The sequence below is a fragment of the Chiloscyllium punctatum genome, chromosome 5, assembly GCF_047496795.1.
Source record: "Chiloscyllium punctatum isolate Juve2018m chromosome 5, sChiPun1.3, whole genome shotgun sequence".
Taxonomy (NCBI): Eukaryota; Metazoa; Chordata; class Chondrichthyes; order Orectolobiformes; family Hemiscylliidae; genus Chiloscyllium; species Chiloscyllium punctatum.
In genome coordinates, this window is record NC_092743.1 from 139,694,214 (window position 1) to 139,717,344 (window position 23,131).

The 23,131-nt window shown below is 38.7% G+C and overlaps 1 protein-coding gene across 3 annotated transcripts in view; it reads left to right on the forward strand.

Moving 5' to 3' along the window:
- mybl1 (v-myb avian myeloblastosis viral oncogene homolog-like 1) overlaps nucleotides 1-22,741 on the forward strand; it is a 65,597-nt gene extending 42,856 nt beyond the window's left edge. For all 3 annotated transcript variants that reach the window (XM_072571509.1, XM_072571508.1, XM_072571510.1), the window contains 5 exons: nucleotides 2,120-2,234; nucleotides 8,881-8,997; nucleotides 9,122-9,229; nucleotides 15,196-15,345; nucleotides 19,529-22,741. In XM_072571509.1, the coding sequence (XP_072427610.1) occupies nucleotides 2,120-2,234; nucleotides 8,881-8,997; nucleotides 9,122-9,229; nucleotides 15,196-15,345; nucleotides 19,529-19,654 (616 nt within the window). In that variant the 3' untranslated portion in view covers nucleotides 19,655-22,741. The remainder of the gene's footprint in view (nucleotides 1-2,119; nucleotides 2,235-8,880; nucleotides 8,998-9,121; nucleotides 9,230-15,195; nucleotides 15,346-19,528) is intronic.
- Nucleotides 22,742-23,131: the final 390 nt, after the last annotated feature.

The window sequence follows — 23,131 nt, forward strand, 5'->3', positions numbered from 1 at the left end:
TTAAGGAACAGCAGAAGCTGCATAAAAACTTCTCTGCAGTAGTAGAAGGTTGTTGGCAGGGAAGTGCAGGCCCAAACTGTCCAAGTCTAAGATGGGTCAAAAAACTTTTAAGGCTGTAAAAACTGACTCTTTAGATGAGGATTATGGACACCAGATTTCCACTTAAACAAAGAAGCAGCAGCATGATTCTATACAGACTTTCCTACCTGTCAATTTCACAGACATTCATTGACCTTTCCTGTTGACTTGAAAAGGCTTTCACAGCTCGGGAAACCTGTAGAAACTGAAATGCTAGGTTAATGGCAGAAGTAATTCACTCTTTACATATTTCAGTTGGAGATCCAACATCTCAACTGAGGTTCCCCATTAAATAACATGTTGCTTTACCCACATTTTACCTGCTCTCCGCTCAAACCCAACACTTTCCAGTTAAAATTCTTTCCAGTAATTGTGCAGATGGAGGAGTTGTTAAAGTTGTGGCAACAGGTATAGATCAAAAAGTGCCTAATCTGTCAAAGGTGACATTCCCTATAATTTGAAACATGGAGGAGGTCACTTAGTTAAGTCCATGGCAGTTGTTTTTAAGGAGCAATGAATAAGTATAGAAAAATTGTGATATCTTGCAAAAGCATAGTAACCTGAACCCATGGATGATGAAACCTACTCAGCTTTTATCATCATCTCCTAATCAGCTTGCCTCCTTTACTCTGCTTTACAGGGGCTGCTCTACATTTATTTTTTGAGTTTAGTACTTTCTATTGTGGATTTGATTTTTTTTTAAAAAAGCAATGAATCTTCCTCAGTTGTCATTGTGCATTCATTGTAATGTGTTGGACTCTGTGACAAAGAGAAAAAAGTTATTGGCTGTGAATGACTTGAAAACTTCCTATATATATATATATATATATAATATATATAATATATATAGTGCATGACATGGTAAGAATTGAAGGAGTTGAAGAGTCTTGATCCTTTTAATGAAGTCCTTATGGTGGGAAAAGTAAGTTGGGAGAATGGTTTTGAGTAAAGACAGTACTTGGGTGATTGGAGAAGTTGTTTGCAGATGTTAGTCATGCTAATTTCTACCTGCTCCAATAGAAAATATATAATTGTTAGAGACAAGACCAAAACTTAGTCGCAGAAAGTGGGCGTGAGCTTCATCCAGGCACTTTGCACTATTCTCCTATGAGGCTCTTGGCTCTTAGCTGTCAGCTGTTTGTCAGGTGATCTGTCTCAGGTCCTTACTTCCTCCAGCACCGTGACCACAGATACATTAAAATATCTGGAGCTCCTTTGAGCAGCTAACATCTGAGGTTGTTACTGCTTTCACCATTTTGTTGGAAAGCACTTTAATGGACTTTAGTTTTGCATGGCTGCATCAGAAATCTGTTTCATTGCCTTCTGCTGGTAAGCAGCTGAACGGCAGTCCGCAACCTCCAAACCGCCTACATTACCAGGAAGTGTTCTGGGAAAGAATTGTCATGCATTACTAGGGTTTTACATTGGGCCTCAACATTATCCTGATTAAAAACCCACCAACTGTAGGAGAAATTTAATCCATCTGATTAGGTATAATTAATACATGTAAACTCTTGGTAAAATTGTAGAATGGTGCAGTTGACCCTCTTGTGTCACATTCCCAGTGCCCCCACCACTGGACCAGGATATATATAGTTTTTTTTTGTTTGTTTGTATTGTTAGTTTTAAAGTAATATGTTCTGCTGAAGTGGAAATAATTACCAGCAATGTATAAGATGTTTGATGTTATCATTAGAAAATATAATTATCCTTTCAAAATTAACTGCAGGCAATGGACCCTTGCAATATCAGCAAGTGAGCCATTCCCTCAGTACTGCATTAGAGTATCATCCTAAGGTTTTATTTTTGCTATAGGGATTGGGACCAACACATTGTGTTTCATTTATAATGTAGATGGAGGCTTGAGTGGGTTCTCCCTTGAGCAGATATAGAGCAATATATGGACACTGCTTAGGAGGAGTGGGTAAAAGGTGTATGATGTTATTCTTATTTGATTAGAAACTTTACATCCATAATTTAACTGTACAAACATCCTACTGAATTTTGCTCCATACTTCACACTGTACTTTGTTTCTTGTAGTTTCAGGACTCCCACAATAAGACGAACGGTTTTGGACAGCACACCAAGGACGCCTACACCCTTTAAGAATGCACTGGCTGCTCAAGAAAAGAAATATGGGCCTCTGAAAATGGTGGTAAGTGCAGTATTGCAGATCAGAGGTTGCTGGCTTAATTCTGGGCAACAGTTTGTCTGTCTTGAGATTTTTGTCTTTTGTTGTTCCATTCTGCTGTCCATTTTTATCCACTTCATGGAGCATCTTTGTGTATATGTCTGAATATTAGCATCCTTGGGTCTGTCCAATATGACCATCATCAATTGGAATACAGCACAAACCCTATCAACCTCAGTAATTATTACAGCAACTAAAACTATTTCCTTCAAAGTAAATTTAGAACTTTAATATTAAAGCTTTTTAAGGCAAAGGTAAGTAGACTCTTGATTACCAAGAGGAATAACACATTGTTGAGGATATGGAGAGTTGAAGTTAAAATTAGATCAGCCATGATTATCATAAATGGCAGAGTAGGCTTAAAAGAAAGTGGCCTACTCATCCATCTTGTTTATATGTTTGTAATTGTGTATACATATATTATATAGTATATATTATATAGTATATATTATATAGTATAAATTATATATTAACTGGAAACTGCACTTAATGATTTGGTCAGTATATTGTTTGCTGTTTGTTTCAACTGGTTCAGAGCAGCCACTTTATCAGTTAATGTTTTTAATGTAATAAGATGTCTCAAGACACTTCACAGGAACATTGAGCCAATTAAACACTCTCCCACATAGGGGGAATGGGATTGCATGATTAGCAAGAGAGGTTGCTGAATGAGGTGGGTTTGGACAGAAGGGCTGCTAGTATGATGGTTGAGCATGGAGTGCTGCTGAATGTGTGAGCATTTGAAAAGCTGTCTTGCGAGCTTGTGAGGGTTTGGGGACATGGCTTGTTGAATGAGACTGTGCCTCAGTTTGGAATGTGGGACTGTTGCGTGCATGGGGTCGGAGAGGGGCTTGCTGGGTTAGTGTGTGTCTGGGGATTTGGGATGAGGGGCTGTGAAGTGTATGAGAGGGAAGCAGAGTTGCAAAGAGGGTTATATGTTGCAATATACGTGTACAGAAATGGGGGAGTATGGAAGAGAGGTTTTACTCAGTCTTCTGTCACCAGGGCAAATGTAGAGATTTGCCTGAAATCTCATTATATAAAAGAAAACTTCTATCAAATAATTTAAAAAAGTTTTTCATACTTTCATAATCTGTTATATGTTGGGACCAATTGGCTAGATGATTAGCAAGAGAGGTTACTGAATGAGGTGGGTAGTTTAGAATATGACCAGCCAGTTTTGTTCCTGTTCCAACTGAGGTAAACTTTGGAACCTACTTTCTTGCCCTATCCCAGAGACTGGAAGGGAGCAGTAAACCACCATTAACAGAAACTACAAGGAAGACAACCCAGGTCAAAAGCAGCACTGGACATTCACCTAAGGACGTGCATCAGGGCAGAACACATCAGCTGAATATTATAATGATTATATACTGATCTAATATATGCAAATTTTAACTACACACTGCTGCTTTATTGGTATTTTGTTTTTATTTGGAATGGGGAGGTAGGGTGATTATCTTGTGGAAAAGCAGGTTTGGCACATTGAGTTTGCGTCCATTGGTGTTTGAAAAAATGATAGGTGACCTAATTGAAATACATAGGATTTCACAGGGTGGGTGCAGAAAAGATATTTCCTCTTATGGGAGGGATTAAAATGTGAGGACAGAGTTTAAAAATAAGAGGGTGCCATTTAACATAGAAAAGAGAAGAATTGTTTTCTTGCAGAGGCTTGAGTTTTGCAAATGCTTCACCTCGGACAACGATGAAGGCAGTCATTGAATATTTTTAAGACCAAGGTAGTCAGATTCTTAACTAACAAGAATCAACAGTTATCAAAATGTCCAGAATCTTAGTCCCACTGCCTCCTCTTCACCATGGATATGCTACCCTTGATACATACCCATCCCCAATAAGGATTTTCCATTTTGGAGATAGCCATTGCATAACCCAAATGTTGCTTGACAGTCCAAGCCTGATAGTTGTCTAGAGCTGAAAAATGTGTTGCTGGAAAAGCGCAGCAGGTCAGGCAGCATCCAAGGAACAGGAGAATCGACGTTTCGGGCATAAGCCCTTCTTCAGGAATAAGTCCAAGCTTGATAGACTGCTTCGTTTTCTGAGATGGTGCAAACAGAGCTGAACAGTGATGATTGCACAATGAACATCCCCACTTCTGACCTTTCCCTGGAGGGAAAGTCATTGATGAAGCAACTGATGATGGTTGTGATTAGAGTGGTGCTGGAAAAGCACAGCAGTTCAGTCAGCATCCGAGGAGCAATAAAATCGACGTTTCGGGCAAAAGCCCTTCATCAGGAATAAAGGCAGAGAGCCTGAAGGGTGGTGAGATAAATGAGAGAAGAGTGGAGGTGGGGAGAAAGTAGCATAGAGTACAATAGGTGAGTGGGGGAGCGGATGTAGGTGATAGGTCAGGGGAAGGGTGGAGTGGATAGGTGGAAAAGAAGATAGGCAGGTAGGACAAGTCATGGGGACAGTGCTGAGTTGGAAGGTTGGAACTGAGGTGAGGTGGGGGAAGGGGCAATGAGGATACCATTGAAGTCCACATTGATGCCCTGGGGTTAAAGTGTTCCGAGGCGGAAGATGAGGCGTTCTTCCTCCAGGCATCTGGTGGTGAAGGACCGAGCGGCAGTGAAGGAGGCCCAGGACCTCCATGTCCTCGGCAGAGTGGGAGGGGGAGTTGAAATGAAGGACCACGGGGCGGTGTGGTTGATTGGTGCGGGTGTCCTGGAGATGTTCCCTAAAGCGCTCTGCTAGGAGGGGTCCAGTCTCTCCAATGTAGAGGAGACCGCATCGGGAGCAACGGATACAATAAATGATATTGGTGGATGTGCAGGTGAAACTTTGGATGTGGAAGGCTCCTTTGGGGCCTTGGATGGAGCTGAGGGAGGAGGTGTGGGCGCATGTTTTGCAATGTCTGCGGTGGCAGGTGAAGGTGCCAGGATGGGAGGGTGGGTTGTTGGGGTGGCGTGGACCTGACCAGGTACTCGCAGAGGGAATGGTCTTTGCGGAAGGTGGAAAGGGGTGGGGAGGGAAATATATCCCTAGTGGTGGGGTCCGTTTGGAGGTGGCAGAAATGTCAGCCAGCTGATAATGGTTGTGCCTAGTTTATTCCACTGGAGGAACTCCTGCAATGATGTCCTGCAGCTTAGATGACTAACTTGCAGCAACCACAATCATCTTCCTTTGTGCTTGGTATAGCTTGAACCAGTGAGAGTTTCTCCCTTTGCCATGCCTCTGGAATTCAGCCATTTTGTCTATATTTGAACCATGGCTATAACGAGGTCAAGAGCTGAGTAAATCTGGAAGAACCCAAAATGAGTGTCAGTGAGTAGGTGCTCTTAAACAAATGTAGCTTGATAGCAGTCTTTATGACCCTTTGATCACTTTACTGATGATCAACAGTCGACTGATGGGGTGGTAATTGTCTGTTTATTGTGTGCAGGACATACCTAGATAACATTCCACACTGCCAGGTATATACCAGTGCTGCAGCTTGGCTAGAAGAGCCTGCAGCCTTGGAACATGTCTTTGTTACAGTTGCTGGACTATTGTCAGAGCCTGTAGCTTTTGCGGTGTCTGGTGGTATATTGGTTGGAGTGAATTAAATTGGCTGAAGACTGACATTTGAGGAGTAGGGACTTCAGAATGAGACTGACACCTAGTTGACACCTCTGGCTGAAAAGTGTTGCAAATGCTTCAGTCTTGTCTTTTGCACTAATATTCTGGGCTCCTTCATAGTTGAAAATGGGGATATTTGTGGCGCCATTTCCTCGGTGAGTTGCTTGAATAGTGAATGTAGGACAATAATTCATGTAGCTGGACTGAAGAGGTTTGATCTAACCTGTTGTTAGTGGTATAGGAACATAAGAGCAAGGAAAGTCTGTCAGCTCTTTAAAATTATTCCATCGTTCTAGGTTATAGCTGATGTGTCCCTCATATCTATCCTGTGCTATCCCCATATTGTTTTATGTTATTAGTGACTAGAAATCAATCCGTGTCTTGAACCTAATGACGAAGCCTCCACAGCCCAGTGGGGTAGAGAATTCCAAAGTTCTATCACCACCGAGTGAAGATATTCCTGCTGCTCTCAGTCCAAAATGGTTTGTCTTTTATTCTGAGACTTTGTTCCCTAGTTCTAAATCCCACCATCAAGAACACCTGTATGGCATAGTTTGACATGTATATCATCATGTATTGCAGCTTCACTAAGTTGACACCTCATGCCTAGTGCTGCTCCTGGTATGCCCTCCTGAGCTGCTCTTGAGCCAGACTTGAAAGACCCTGGCCTAAAAACATTTGCATTTGCCTCTCACCATAAAAAGTGAAATAATTATATAACTTTCCAGTCTTTTGCCATTCTCAGAACGAATTGAAGCATTGCTTAACCAGGTGGCAGTTGTAGGTCAGTAAGAACAGGGATGATAGTTGCCTGAAATTTGGTGCAAGTAAGCACATGAATAGCAGGATTTGGATGCCCCTGGTTTGCTGCATATGGAAAATGGGAGTCTGGATAAATATTTATTGGAATAAATAAATCTTGAGGTAACAAGGACATGGAATGAGAGTTTAGCTATTTTCCTGCCAATTTCTTTAGTTTGGCTCGTTGCTGGATTTATCTTCCAAATAATGATTCTGTGGAGCTGCAGATGTTTCCAAAATAATTGGCTTTTGAGAACTTGCATTGTTAAAATTGTTAAGCTTGAAATTAATTTTTACAACAAGAATTATCTTTTATTAAGAAATCAGTGAATTTTAACATACAAAATGAAGTTTTAAAATTATTCTAAACTATAGTTTAAAAAAATTCAAATGTCTGCTGTTACAACAATGATAGGAGGATTGCACTGAGAGCAAGTCCCCCTACTCCATCCATTACGTCATCAGTACAAACACATGTTGATAATTTACCATAATGGTCAAATGCTCCTGTTTGCAACGACTAGCAGAAACTTTGGGGTGGGTTAGCTCAGTTAGCTGGACGGCTGATTTGCAATGCAGAATGACACCAGCAATGCAGGGTCAGTTTCCCCAGTTGGCTAAGGTAACAACTCCTTCTCAACCTCTCACCCGCCTCCAGTTAAACTCATCACTCGTCATCTCTCTCTCTAATGAGAGAACAGCCTGTGGTACTTTGGGGCTGTGGTTACTTTACCGTTACTATCAGAAATTAAAGAAGCATCCACAAGCCTTGTTTAATAAATTTTATTTCATTGTAAACAAAACTTATTCTTGAAACAAGTGGCACACTCTCGTTAACACCAAAGCTATAATCTAAAATTAAAGTGTCTTCTTAATCCCTCACACATCTTCACACAATATAAAAAGACAAATTTCTGCAAAAATGTTTTTGTTTAAAGAAAGACAAAAGGGCAACAACACCTGTGGGTCAAGGGGCTGGAAACAAGACATAATATACTCTTCTTGTCCACTTTCTCTTGTTGACAAAGTCAAATTACTGACAAACATAAATTGATCAATTTCCAGTTATATTTGCAATCAATTTTAAGTTCTAGTCTTTGATAATTGGTCATTCCTTCAGTTTGACCAGTATTGCCATCTGTCAGGTTTCCAAGAACAACTTCTAAGAATCAGAATTTCAGAAGAGAGTTGTTTAGCTCCAGGAACATTGTCTTTACTGTACTGATTTCAGCTACTATACAACGGAATCCTACGTTCAAAGACTGTTGTGGGCAACCATTAGTGTAGGGCCCCTAGTCCTGTCAAAAAACAGGCATTGTTTAATAATTAAATCAATGAACCCCCATCTCTTCTCTTTCCTCGAAAGCTTTGCTTGGCTATTTCTTCAGTCACTTGATTTACGGTAATCAAACAAGTAATCCACAGTACACATTAAACTGATTTTTTAAAATTTGATTTATTGCTAAGTACAGTGAAAAGCTTTGTTTTGCAGGCAGTAGAGGCAGATCATAGCAAACAAGGACATGCAAATCATGGAGCACTTAGAGCAAGGCATTAGTACAAAGTTATGGCTGCACAGGAGTTGCACAAAGCAAGGTCAACATTAGCAAGGTCAACATTATTTGAAGTTAGAGAGGTCCATTCAGCAGTTTAATAATGGTAAAGAAGTAGCTGTGCTTGAATCTGTCGGTGCGTATGTTCAAGCTTCTATATCTTCTGCCTGACGGAAGAGGTGGGAGGGGTCTTTGACGGCAGCCTTTCAGCAACAGTTAGAAGTGTAAATAGAGTCTGTGATGGTCTGGGCTGTACCCACAACCTTTTCAAGTTTCTTAATGTCCTGGGCGGAGCAGTTTCCATACCAGGAAGTTATGCATCCAGATCGAATGCTTTCAGTGGAGCATCTGTAGAAGTTGGTGAGGGTTCTTATGGACATGCCAAATTTCTTAAGACATCTGAGGAAGAGGATTTGTTGCAACGAAGTAGGAGATCTAGGACAGATTTCAGTTATTGTCACTCCTAGGAACTTGTCACTCGACCCTCTCCACCTCAGCTGGTGGCTTTGGTTCCAAGAATTCACTTGATAAAACCCATTTCAAACCAGACAATGTCCAAATAGTTGTTAATTCCCCTTTCAGTTGTTGTTTCTCCTTTCAGTTAACATTAAATATAAATATGTATCCTCAACATAACATTTTGAATTGCAGAAAATGTAATCATTTCTTTGTCATCCTAGCCTCAGTCACTTGCACACTTAGAAGAGGATATTCGAGAGGTCTTAAAGAAAGAGACTGGTACTGACATATTACTTGGGGAAGGAATGGATCCCATCTTCAAAATCTGTGAGCAAGAGGTGCTAATAAAGTTTCTCCTTGTTCTTCTAATCTGAACAGTTCCTGATTATGGTGATTCTGACTGCTGTGTAATTTTGTGGTATGCCTCTTCTGTTCATTTTCCCCAAACCTAACAAATTGCAGCACACAGTTCCGTTCAAGAAAGTACGAAAATCTCTTGTTTTAGACACATGGATTAAGGATGAAATTGGTACTCAAAAGTTCACACAGACCGCTGTTTCAGATGTACAGGTGAGTTCATCAATGCTTATTGGAAACTTTGCAAAGTAGTCATTTTTAGAAGCAAATTAATTGTGTATATGAGTGTATCTAAGAAAGAATTAGTATGAAAGCTTATTGCAAAAAGCTTCAGAGTTTATTGGCATTGCTCCTCGTGTATGGTTCTGTGTAAACAAGCAATTTTTTCTCAAACAAAAACAAACATTGCTGTATAAACTCAGCAGGTCAGAAGGCATCTGTGGAGAGAAGTCAGTTTTGGGTCCAGTGGCCCTTCTTCAGAACTTGGTTTCTGAATTAGTTTCTTTAAGATCGCTGCTTTACTACTTTGGAGATACTAAGCAAGCATTTTGCATCAGTGGTTACTGTGGAGAAGGACATGGAAGATGTAGAATGTAGGGAAATATATGATGACATCTTGAAAAATGTCCATATTACAGAGGAGGAAGTGCTGGATGTCTTGAAGCGCATAAAGGTTTCAGGACCTGATCAGGTGTACCCTAGAACTCTGTGGGAAGCTAGGGAAGTGATTGCTGGGCCCCTTGCTGGAATATTTGTATCATCGATAGTTGCAGATGAGTTGCTGGAAGATTGGAGGATGGCTAATGTGGTGTCACTATTTAAGAAAGATGGTAAGGACAAGCCAGGGAACTATAGGCTGGTGAGCTTGACATCGATGTTGGGTAAGTTGTTAAAGGGAAAATGAGGGACAGGATTTGCAAGTGTTTGGAAAGGCAAGGACTAATTAGGGATAGTCCATATGAACTGAGCTGATTGTTTTTGCGTAGTTCTGAGAGGATGCTGCATATAGACTCTCAGACATTTACTACATGGAAGGAAGTTTATTTCTTCTGAGAGGGGCTAGCTTTCAGATTAGATGTCCTCTCTTTAAACATAAAAGATCTATGTAATTTGAAAAAAGCATTGAATTTTCCCAGTGGTTCAAGAAATATTTTTTCTTTTAAGAATGCTGTCAAAAACAGGACAACTAGTCATTGATCTTATTAATCACTTCCAGACCTTCTTGTGCACAGTATGGATTAGAGCATTGGATTTGGTGCAGAACAGTGAACTGAAGCTTTGTTTATATTTAACTAAATTTAACTGGGTCTGCACAGAATTTATAAAAACAACTTATAATATTTTTACTTCCTGCACCTGATTTAATTATTTTTTATATTAACATTGATTACAATGTGTTTTAGAATTAGCTGAGCTATCAGAATGAAATAGTTATGATCAAGTTCTCAGTATCTGGAATATCATGAAAAATAACAGTTTCAACAACTATTGAAAAATTTGATATTGTATACTGTAATATTACTTTGTCGTGGAGCTGAAAGTAAGTTTCTGTTTTTTACAATAAATTATTTTTGAAGAAGTTTATTCACATCTAGAGTTTAACTTACTTCCAGTAGTAAATTGTTTTTATTTAGAGACTGTTTGACCCAGACAAATGGAATAGCTCACTTTTCTCTTTTTAAAGTTTTTCACCCAGTATGTGACCATTGTAATTGTTACTTTACAAGCTCTTTGTTCTGAACAACTGTACACTATATGGGAGTGATAGTAAAATAAAAAAAAACTTACTTAGACACAGAATATAGGAACAGGAACAGACCATTTGACCTTTTGATCCTGCTCCATCATTTAATATGATCATGGCTGATCCTCTACCTCAACATCATAGACACTCTCCCCATAAAGTGTCAAGGATTATGTCCAGAAATCTTTATTTCTTTCTTAAATATATTCAATAACTTGCCCACCACAGCCTTATGTAAAAGAGAATTCCACAGGTTCACTATCCTCTAAGTGAAGAAATTTCCCTTCAGCTCAGTCCTAACTGGTTTATTCTGTATCTGTAACCCCTTATTCTAGATGCATAGACAGGACAACATCATCCCTGCATCCAATCTGTTCAGGTCTGTCAGAATTTTAAACCTTTCAACGATATTCCCTTTTCTGACCTCTACTGAATCCAGGCCTAGTTGACTCAAGCTCTCCTTGTATGACAATGCTCTCAGTCTGATGAATTTTTGCTGCACACCCTCTATGACAAATATATGCTTTCTTGGGTAAGGAGACCAAAGTGCACACAATACTCTGTGTAGGTCTCACCAAGACCCTGTACACCATTGCTCATGTACTCAACTTTTAAAAAAAAAATTATTCATTAATGGGTTGAGGCATCACCAACTGGGCCAGCACTTATTGCCTGTCCCAGAGGGCAGTTAAGAGTTGACCACATGGGCATTGCCAGCTAGGCCTGCACTTATTGCCATTAAGTCACTGGAATCAGGGAAAGTCCCGGATGATTGGAAGATCGCTGTTGTAACCCCCTTGTTCAAGAAAGGATCAAGACAAAAGATGGAAAATTCTAGGCCAATTAGCCTCGGTTGTTGGTAAAATTCTAGAATCCGTCATTAAGGATGAGGTTTCTAAATTCTTGGAAGAGCAGGGTCGGATTAGAACAAGTCAACATGGATTTAGTAAGGGGAGGTCGTGCCTGACAAACCTGTTGGAGTTCTTTGAAGAGGTGACAAGTAGGTAAGACCGGGGAAACCCAGTGGATGTGGTCTACCTAGACTTCCAAAAGGCCTTTGATAAGGTGCCACATGGGAGGCTGCTGAGCAAGGTGAGGGCCCATGGTGTTCGAGGTGAGCTACTGGTATGAATTGAGGATTGGCTGTCTGACAGAAGGCAGAGAGTTGGGATAAAAGGTTCTTTTTCGGAATGGCAGCTGGTGACAAGTGGTGTCCCGCAGGGTTCAGTGTTGGGGCCGCAGCTGTTCACATTATATATTAATGATCTGGATGAAGAGACTGGGGACATTCTAGCGAAGTTTGCTGATCATACAAAGTTAGGTGGACAGGCAGGTAGTACTGAGGAAGTGGGGAGGCTGCAGAAGGATCTAGACAGTTTGGGAGAGTGGTCCAGGAAATGGCTGATGGCATTCAATGTGAGCAAATGCGAGGTCTTGCACTTTGGAAAAAAAGAATACAAGCATGGACTACTTTCTAAACAGTGAGAAAATTCATAAAGTCAAAGTACAAAGGGATCTGGGAGTGCTAGTGGAGAATTCTCTAAAGGTAAACATGCAGGTTGAGTCCGTGATTAAGAAAGCGAATGCAATGTTGTCAATTATCTCAAGAGGGTTGGAATGTAAAAGCACCGTTGTGCTACTGAGACTTTATAAAGCTCTGGTTAGGCCCCATTTGGAGTACTGTGTCCAGTTTTGGTCCCCACACCTCAGGAAGGACATACTGGCACTGGAGCGTGTCCAGCAGAGATTCACTCGGATGATCCCTGGAATGGTAGGTCTAACATATGAGGAACGGCTGAGGATCCTGGGATTGTATTCATTGGAGTTTAGAAGATTAAGGGGAGATCTAATAGAAACTTACAAGATTACACATGGCTTGGAGAGTGTGGACGCTAGGAAATTGTTTCCGTTAGGCGAGGAGACTAGGACCCATGGACACAGCCTTAGAATTAGAGGGGGTAAATTCAGAACAGAAATGCGGAGACATTTCTTCAGCCAGAGAGTGATGGGCCTATGGAATTCATTGCCGCAGAGCGCAGTGGAGGCTGGGACGCTAAATGTCTTCAAGGCAGAAATTGATAAATTCTTGATGTCACAAGGAATTAAGGGCTACGGGGAGAATGCGGGTAAGTGGAGTTGAAATGCCCATTAGCCATGATTGAATGGCGGAGTGGGTTCGATGGGCCGAATGGCCTTACTTTCACTCCTATGTCTTATGGTCTTAAGAGTTAATCACATTGCTGTGAGTCTGGAGTCATATGTAGACTAGATCAGATAAAGGATGGCAGTTTATTTCCCTAAAGGGAGCATTAGTGAACTAGATGGTTTTCCCAACAATTGACAACAGATTCACTGTTGCCATCTTAATTCCAGATTTTTATTGAATTCAAATTTCACCATCTGCTATGTTTGGATTTGAACTCAAGTCCTCAGAACATTCCCTGGGTCTCTGGATTACTTCCAGAGAGGTCACTTCCCCTTTGCTTACTACACTTGCATACTTGCTTTCAGTGACTAATGTATAAGGACATCCAGGTCCCTTCGTACATCAACATTTCACACTCCCTTGCCAATTAAGTAATACTATGCTATTTTGGTTTTCAAACCAATGTTAATAACTTCACACTTATCCATGTTATACTGTGACAGCCATATATTTGCCCACCATTCAACTTGTCTAAATTGCCTAGGAGCCTTTTTATATTCTCCTCCGTGCTCAGTGTAATCTTTATCAGTGGTGTGATAGCTTCACAGCCTGTGCTATCCCACAAAGCTGTCAGCATATTGATGCTCCACATAGTTTGTGTTGTCCGCAAACATGGAAATATTACATTTGATTTCCTCATTCAAATTGTTAGTATATATTGTAAATAGCTGGGACCCAAGCTCAGACCTTTGTGATTCCCCACCAGCCAGCACCTTTCACTCCAAAGAGACCTAGTTATTCCTACTCCTTTTGTTCTCCTTACCTGCTAATCAGCTCTGAATCCATGCTTGGATATCACCCATAACCCCATGTGCTTTAATTTGCATACCAACTCTTATTGGGACTTTATCGAAGGTTTTCTTAAAATCCAGATACACCATATCCACTGGTTCTGCCTTCACTATTCTACTAGTGATACTACTTTTAAAAAAAATCTAGTAGGCTTATGAAGCATGACTTCCTTTTCATAGATCCATGTCTAATCCTGTTATGCCCTTTTATCTCATTCTTTTGGAATAGATTCCTGCCTTTTGCTTTCTACTGATTTTAGCTAATTAATCTGTAATTTCTTTCCTTCTCAATGCTTCTTTTTTATTAAATAGTAGGGCTACATTTGCCATCCTCCAATCCATTGAAATTGCCCCAGGAGTATCGAGTGTTACTGAGAGGGCAATGGGCCCAGTGATTCCTGTACCATCTTGGTAAAAACAATGCTTGCAGATGCAGCCAAGAGTTTTTACTCTGGTGATCATATGTTTCCTTTGCCTGTGTACTCTTTATCAGTGGTGTGATAGCTTCACAGCCTGTGCTATCCCACAAAGATGTCAGCATATTGATGCTCCACAGCGACTCCCGCTGCTGTTCCAGATGCAGTGTGGTTGGATAAACTCCAATAGCAATAGGACACCATCTGGAAGGTGCTGTAGATGTGTGGGGTAGGACATTCCACTGAGCTGGACAACAAAGTCGAAGCATTGGAAAAGGATGGTATTTTTGAGGCAGTGAATTTGAGGAGGTATGAACACCAATGAAGGTATTTGTGACCTTTTTAAGAAAGGTAGATTTAGTGATGTAGCAAGTACAAAAACCTGATTGGAGAAATTAAAAATGCATGAAACATGGGTTTGATTAAATTAATTACCAAATTTAATTGCAAAATTTAAAGGAAAGAGCCAAAGGAAAACAGCAAGATAATGATGGTATACATAAATTGCAGAATGTTTTGTGCATATTAAGCAGGCTATACTTTTCTTTGAAAGAAATTTGGCATGCATCGTCTGACTAGATCTTGTTCCTACATATAGTGAGAGGAAAAGTCAGGTAAGGTTGCTTTTCATAGTTTATTAATGACACTTGCTTGACTCATGTCAAGTGACTCATGTTTGTATGTGTGGCCTTTTGGCACCTAGCAAGAGCCAACACCTTCAGGAGAGAGTGATTTTTTTTTAAAAAAGTGGTAAAGGATAAAATTATCAAAGTAAGTATTGTTCTAGTCAAAATATGCATATTTTAAGTCTTGCAGTTTGAGGTCACTTGCTTTTCAAAGGGAGGGTAAAAAAAATTTGGTTGGCCTGTCTAGATTGGCCTTGTATGCCTGCTGGTAGTTGACTTCAGCCATTGTGTGAGGATACAAGTTGCTTGCTTACGTGCCCTTTTTGTTAAGAAAGAGAATGTAAGAATAAAAGAAGAAAATATAAATCCGGGAAATAAATTGCCTCTGTGTTACAGTCTGAAAGCCTGTTGACCAGCTCATTACTGAGGACGTTTTTGCCTGAAAAATCAGACATCGCCACAAGTACATGGAGCAGAAATGTTGTCTTTTCCGAGATAAAGCAACGAAATACTTCAAAAGCTGTACGATTTGAAACTCCAATTCAGGTAAGCTGTGGCATTGGTCTTTTTGAAAGTTTCCATTGTATGATAAACCAAAATTATTAATTTAACATTATTCACTTTTCACAGCAGTAATCAAAACAGAACAAATGAGATAATCTGATTTAACTCTTAGCTTAAATTTTCATTTTTGACAACACCTTCTGTTCCTGCCATGTCACCTGCTTGTTGATGAATTGATTCATGAGTGTAACTTCCAATTTTTTACATCCATGGTTGCTTGCTCACTAACTTGAAAGGCAGAGGGAGGTGAGGGGGAAGCGGCATAGTGGCTCAGTAGTTAGCACTGCAGCCTCACAGCACCAGGGACCTGGGTTAGATTCCATCCTTGGGAAACTGTCTGTCTGGAGTTTGCACATTCTCCCAATGTCTGCGTGAGTTTCTGCTGAGTGCTCTGGTTTTCTTCCACAGTCCAGACATGTGTAAACTGTATGGATTGGCCATACTAAATTACCCATAATGTTCAGGGATGTGTAAATTAGGTGCATTAGTCATGGGAAATGCAGGTTTACAGGGATAGGTTAGGGGGGTGGGTCTGAATGAGCTCTCTTCGGAGGGTTTGTGTGGACTCGTTGGGCCGAATGGCCTGTTCCCATACTCTATAGATTCTATGAATCAGAAATAGTATTTATCGTTTTTAACCTTTCTGTAAAACTACAGTTTAATTCCACGTAGTTTTCATTGTAGCTACTTGGATCCAACATGCCTATAGCAGGCAGCATTTGGCATTTAAGAAGAGACGGACTGTCCTCCCAATCTAAAATAAATTGGGAAATGATGTTGAGTTGAACATTAACAATATTATGTTTTATCCCAATATGACAATGGCAAGCAAACCTGAAAGTCAGAAGTTTGCTTGTCTTCCATACTGAGCCAATTCTCAAAGCCTTGCGACAATTACATTGCTAATTTCTTGGTATTTTACACAGCAGGTGTGGTTTAATAGTTGCAAGGGCTACATAGATGGATGGGATTATTGGCAAGGTGCTCCAAAAGGCACTTGGTTGGATAAGAATGAGAATCAGAGGATTATGCTGGAGAGTAAGAGACTGCAGCTGTATCTTTGGATAATCAAGAAAGTTAATTGGATGTTAGCCTTTATTATGTGAGGAACTCAACATGAAGAATGTTACACTTCTGTTATGCAGGGTATTGGGGAGATCAGTGTTGGTTTCTTTTGAGGAAGGATGGAAATGCATTGGAAGCGGTTCAGAGGAAGCTTACTAGATTGCTACCAAGAATGAGCAGTTTCCTTATGAGGAAAGATTGGACAGGCAGGGCTTATTTTCCTAGAGCTCAATAGTGAAAGGAAATTTGTTTGAAGTTGATAAGACCCTGAATGGTCTTGACAAACTGAACATGGAAATGATGTTTCCACTTATTGGCATGTGCAGAAATAGGGGACTCCGTTAAAATGAAGGTTTGTTCTTATGGGCCGGTGAGGGGAATCAGCCATATCTGTTTATTTCACATGGGAGGTCAGTAGGAGAATAATATCATCATTAATTACCTGAACAGCTTGAAACAAACAAATTGAAAATGAGGAGGTACAAAGTGTAAGTGAATCTCAAATTTTAATAATTTATTAAAGGAATTGGGACACAAGATGCTTTTGTTTAGTCTTTTATTGGTATTGGAGAGGGAAGAATAAAATTATTTGAATCTTAACAGGGTACAATATTTGGGCCTACATGCTTAGCAACAGCAGGTGTGTACTCTGGAGCAAGATTAGAGTGGTGCTGGAAATGCACAGCGTCCGAGGAGCAGGAAAATCGACATTTCGGGCAAAAGCCGTTCACAGGATGTAGGGCTCCTGCTCAAAACATGGATTTTCCTGCAGCTCCTCATGACAGGCTCCTGCCCAGAACGTCGATTTTCCTGATCCTTGGATGCTGCCTGACCTGCTGTGTGTTTCCAGCACTACTCTAATCTTGACTCTAATCTCCAGCATCTGCAGTCCTCACTTTTTTGCCTAGCTGTGTACTCTGACCTATGCTACTATAATGATGGACCAATCAATGTCAGACAGCAGTGGACACATGCAACCCAATTAAAAAGGACACTGAGCTCTGAATACTTGTGACAAATGTTGTGTTCTAATGTATATTAAACAAGCCACTACCGTATATACTCGTGTAAAAGTCAACCTCTTACAAAGGAAACTGTATGTTCCCGTTTGCATTCATTCATTCATACCAGTAACTCTACTCATCACTCTTTATTTACTATATTATGTCTCTATTCATTCAGTCATAACTCTACTTAGCCCACTTGGTTTACGACAGCACGATTTGATTCATTCATTCAGACTGTACTAAGTCTGTCAGTACTAAGTCTATCGACACTTATTGCACTTTGTTCACTATACATCAAAAAGTTAATATTGTTAAAAAGTTAATCATTTTAATTGTGCCATTATATCTGAATAAAAGTAAGGTGTATTAGCTACATATATCTTTAATTCTTTGACAAATTTGTTAATACTACTGAGGTTCATTTCATATGAAAGTAAATGGGAGGGAAATGGAAGAATTTGGCAGGAAAGTTCAAGATGCTTACACATTCAGAATTTAATAAATGTTTCATTTTAAGAATGCCGTTATACCAGGCCATAATGAGGTTGAACAAGGATTTCAATTAGTCTTTGTCATGTTAAATTTAGTACTGTTATGTATAAATAAAATTTTACCACCAGTAATTCATTCATGTTTTTCTTCCTTTTATGTAGTAATTACCTTTACGTTTACCATTGTGTTTATCTTCTTTACCCGGGATTAGTTGGGCAACCAAATTGACTTCTGCTGATAATACGATATTTTGAACTGCAGCATGAATTTCAGCTCCTTCAAGCTAGTGGCCGTGTAATAGTCAATCGTATAAATTAAACCTTTAAAAATATTTTTAAAAATTTGACTTTTACATGAGTATATACGGTAGCTAAAAAGTTACTGATACCATTTGGGACACTAATTAAAGTCATGTGACAAAATGTTTCACTTGGAACAATAGAGGAAGTTAGCATGGCCTCTGAACAAGAATGTCACACAAATTCACCTCTGTGGAATGGTTATCTTGCAGTAAAGTTACGCTGGATCCAGTTGTGACAACTTCAAAATGTTTGAGATTGAATTAGTTAGACCATTTGTAGAATATTTGGCCATCATTGGTAGGATACATAAATTAAAGATAGTTGGGGGTGATAGAAACTTTTATTTAAAAAAGAGAAACTTAATAATGGGAAAAGAAAACCATCATTGGCCATTGATGATTGGGTGATGAGCAAATAAGGGTTGCTTAAGCACTAGAACACAAGCTGCTGAGGTTTCAACTAATAGGTCTTTAAGGTGACTGGGAGGTCAGCAAAAAGAACAATGGAATCATCTAGTCTCAAAAGTTATCAGAGTGGTAGGTGTATAGGTTGATATAAGCTGGTCTACAAAACAGCAAATGAGCTTTAGAGATTTGTTCAGGGTTTGTTAGAATTTTGAGGTTTTTTTTTGTGGTCTGGCTCCGATTGAGCAAATGATTATAAAAATAAAACTCTCTTCCACTGATGTCCTGAGAGTGTTGCCTGTGGCTTTAGATTACCAGAGTGACGATATCATTGCATCATCTTCTCCTTACAACAGCCACCAAAGTGTTTCGGTGGCTTTAAAGCACTTCAAAACATCCAGTCTTTTGAAAAATGTTGTATGAATGTAAGCTGTTCTTCTTTTTTGAATACAAATCTTCAAACATTCATGATAAAAATTTAAATTTCTCTGCTATTAGTCCAAACTTTGTGGTTAAAATCTTGTTAACGCAATCTGTACACATATATAGATATCAGGACTCCGTCCATTCCCAAATTCAAAGTTTGTGGGATCCACTTAAGGAAGGTACTGGTTCCTCTCAACATGAGCAAACATTTGTAACTAAATGACGATCATCTATCACTCAAGAATGGAATCTGTGCCTTGACAAGTTTTATGAGGGTGGAAGGTTCTGGAGATATTTGAATCAAGTTTTTCAAAAGCTATAACGTAGTATTGGAAGAAAATTAATAAGCAAGTTAATTGATAACTACTCTGCTTTCTTTGTAATTACCACAAGTCTCTGGTATTACTTTGGAGGAACTTTGAGGATATTTTTCTTATTTATGATGCATTTTATTTTGTATGATACACAGATGAGCAGTGAATGGGAAGCTGTAGCTTGTGGGAAGACGGAAGATCAGCTGATAATGACTGAACAGGCTCGGAGATACCTGAATGCATTTAATGGCAGCAACACAAGCAGGAGTCTCATCCTATAACTGCTCACTGCTGAAGGAGCCCTATCAATTTACACTAAAAATGATCCAGATTATTTGGAGCAGACCTAACTCCTAACCCACCTAAGGCATGATTTCTGTGAAGAGGCTTAAGTTGGTTAAAAATTCTGACATGTTTTGTAAAAAAAAAGCTAACCAAAACTAAAATGAAGCTGCTTTTGCTAAATGTAATGTGTGCTTATATTTAAAGCCAAATGAAACACAATGGATGGAAAGGTGGAGATGAGTACTGTCTTGAGTTGCACTCTTTTGTCTTGAATATGCTGTAAAAAGAACAGACTAAATGCTATTGATGGATATAATGCCATATAATGGGTAATTGTCATGTAGTTATATTTTTGCAACTGATCCAAATTCTTAACCAAATATATTGACCAATTAGGATTTGTTGCTTGGAATCAAGCATTAAAAATTAAACCAACTGATATCAGATACTTGGCAATTGACGAAACTAAGATAATTTCCTGTTGTATGGTATGCTTTATTTTGAGCATATGTTAATATATGATCAAATAAATGTAAGTGAAGCACAAGACCAAGTGTTTTTATAATGTATGTAGACGGGATGAAGAATTCTTTTTATTTCACTTTAGTGAAATACCAGTATTTAACATAAGTTTCTGAAACGTGAGGTAGCGTCTTGAATGTATTGTATGTAGAAGCAGGGAAAAGTTATTAATTGGGAGGAAAGTGTACATTTTCTTAAATTATTTTCAGCTTAATAGTATTTATGTGTATGGATCGAGCACCTGGGAGACACTGTTGATTCCTGTTTATAAGAAAAGATTTCTATTCGTCACAAATTCAAAAAATGCACACTTATTAGATGAATTTTCTTCATATTTAGATACTTAAAAGAAATGCAAATATCTTGAGGTATAACCATTTAAAGTGGACTGGTTTATTGAGGGGTAGGAGCTGGTATTCACTTTCAGTCGTCTCCTTATTCCATTGAGTACTTGGATCCAAGACATGGGCAGAGGAAAGAAAACTTTCCTCATCTTTCTTTGCATAAGGTAACTGCTGATTAATGCTCCTGTTTAAAACTGCTCTTGCATTGCTACCCCACTCCTCATCATAGCTTCCAGGAGAGGTGGTTGAAGCAGAATGCAAACTGTGCACAACTTGCATCTTAAGCATTTTACAGTAGCATATCCTGCCTCTGTAAATATAAATAATACCATTCCACTTCCAAACCTAGCCACAATTGCAATATCATTTATATTCTGCACTTATATGTTTCATCAATAATGGATGTGCACAAATGCTGCCTTGTTAAATTGAGATTTGACTAAACAACCAAAGGACATGAAATGTGTTGTTCTTGATCTGGTCTGCTGTTCATTTTTTTTAGCAAGATATTGCATGCAATTCCATTATTAGTCAGTTGCACCTTAATATTGCAATTCATATGTTTAACCAGTTTTCATAAAATATATATATGCTTCCATAAATGTACTTTAAGCAAAGATGTTCTATTTAATACAAGAAGCATTAACTACAATTGCAATCTACAATTTGTGAAAAATTGTTAGTTTTTTTCTTTTCATAACATCACGTCTAATTAATATTTTCATGACATAATGATCTAATTCTCAATGCATGATATGTTTATAAATCGTGGTGAGAGGGAAGCTTTTTAGCAACTTTAAAGCAGTAGTAAAATTCTATATTGGGTGGTCAGTTATATTGTGAATATTGGAGTCCAAAAAATCAAACTGCATTGTAGCTGAACCATGTTAATAAGAGCTTTATTTTCAACTAACAAATCGAAGATTTGAATAAATATTTGCCTCTCTTGGGAGCCATGAAATCCATGTGCTAAAAGTGAATTTATGAATATACTGAACAACACATTAACTAGTTTCCAGTCTATACTGTGCTACAACTTCAGTGATAAAAGATTGTCTGCTGAATTCAATATCAGATCAATTCATTTTAATTATCTTTTGCATGCTTTTACAAAGCTAATTAAATTGCCATTTTCTATTAATTTTAAGTTATATGTTCATATTGCCTCACCTTGCAGCTATAATGACCAGTCATCTCCATAAAGCTCATATTTTCTAAACTCAATTCATAGTCTAACCATATTGCAGCAAACTGGAGGGCAATAACACCTGCCATTCAAGCTTAGTATCATTTTTTTTAAAAATCAGTTTGTATACTTTTTAAAAAGATAAGCATAAAGCTAAACCACCTAATCTTAAAAATATCTGAAGAGAGAAATAAATTGTATTAGACCTACTGAATGTTAAATAAATGATTTCCCAAATCTAAGAACTTTTGATTTCATGCGGATGTCAAACATTGGCTTCAACTTGCCTAATCTGAAGATATTTGCACTTTTACTTTAAAGAAATGTGTGTATGTTTTTCTTTGTAGAAAGGTTTTAGTTATGTGGATCTGCAGAGTAAAAATGTGTGCATGGAAATGTAGCACTGACATGTAAAAAAAAGTACATAGTTCTTAAATAGCTATAAAATATTTAGACACTTTCCTCTCCTGAGTCATACTGCTATGTGTAATAGCAGGGTATGCTTGCTGCTAATGAGAGATGGACAAGGGAGCATCTGATGCACTGTGTATAGAATGTACATAGTTTGTATGATGGAAACAGTGATTCTGTAACATTTAACAGCTATTTTATGTGTGAAGGTTCTATCTTGCATGCTGTGTTGGCTAAGCACATTTTAATTGGACACTTTTTGAAGGTTATATTTTTTGTTTTTTTTTATTTTTGTTTTCTTTAGCTGGTTTTGTTTCTGCAGGGTTGAAGTGTTGAATGTCATACATGTAGCAGTTGTATAAATCCTGCAGTTGCTCTGATTTGTGTAGTCTCTACAGATTTACGTAATACAATTTTGATTATCAGTCTTGCATTATTCACAATGCTGCATAAATACTGAATGGTTGTTTAGTTCTGCCATTATACTGCCATCTGGGTTAAGCTTCTGCAGTGATCTGTCACATGTATTTTATTGTACTGGTGCTTGTTCTTTCCTTGCCAGGATCAAAAAGTGGAGCACCAACTGTCCATGTAGAACATATTTATGTTGTCAAATTAAATTGCTGTGTGCTATCATGTAGTTGCGTTTCTGATTTAAAGCTTTATTTCAAGAAAAGTAAAACTGAAAAATAGCTGCAATCAGCACAAAAGGAATGTAATTAAAATTTTAGTGATGAGATCACTGACCCAGTGCTGATTCACTAATCACATGAGGGCTTCCCCCTCTGAGAATCAAACAGGTTCCATATCTACTGCAATTATTCGACTGGATTTTTACCAATTAAAGGGAAATTTCATTTTACTGGACTTGACAGTGAGGTACCCGTCTGGTTCCCTAATGCCAATAAAGGGAGGGGAGCTGCCATCATTATCCAGTGTGGCCTATATGTGACTCCAGACTCTCAGCAATGTGGTTGATTTTTAACTGTCCTCTGGCCAATTAGTAATGG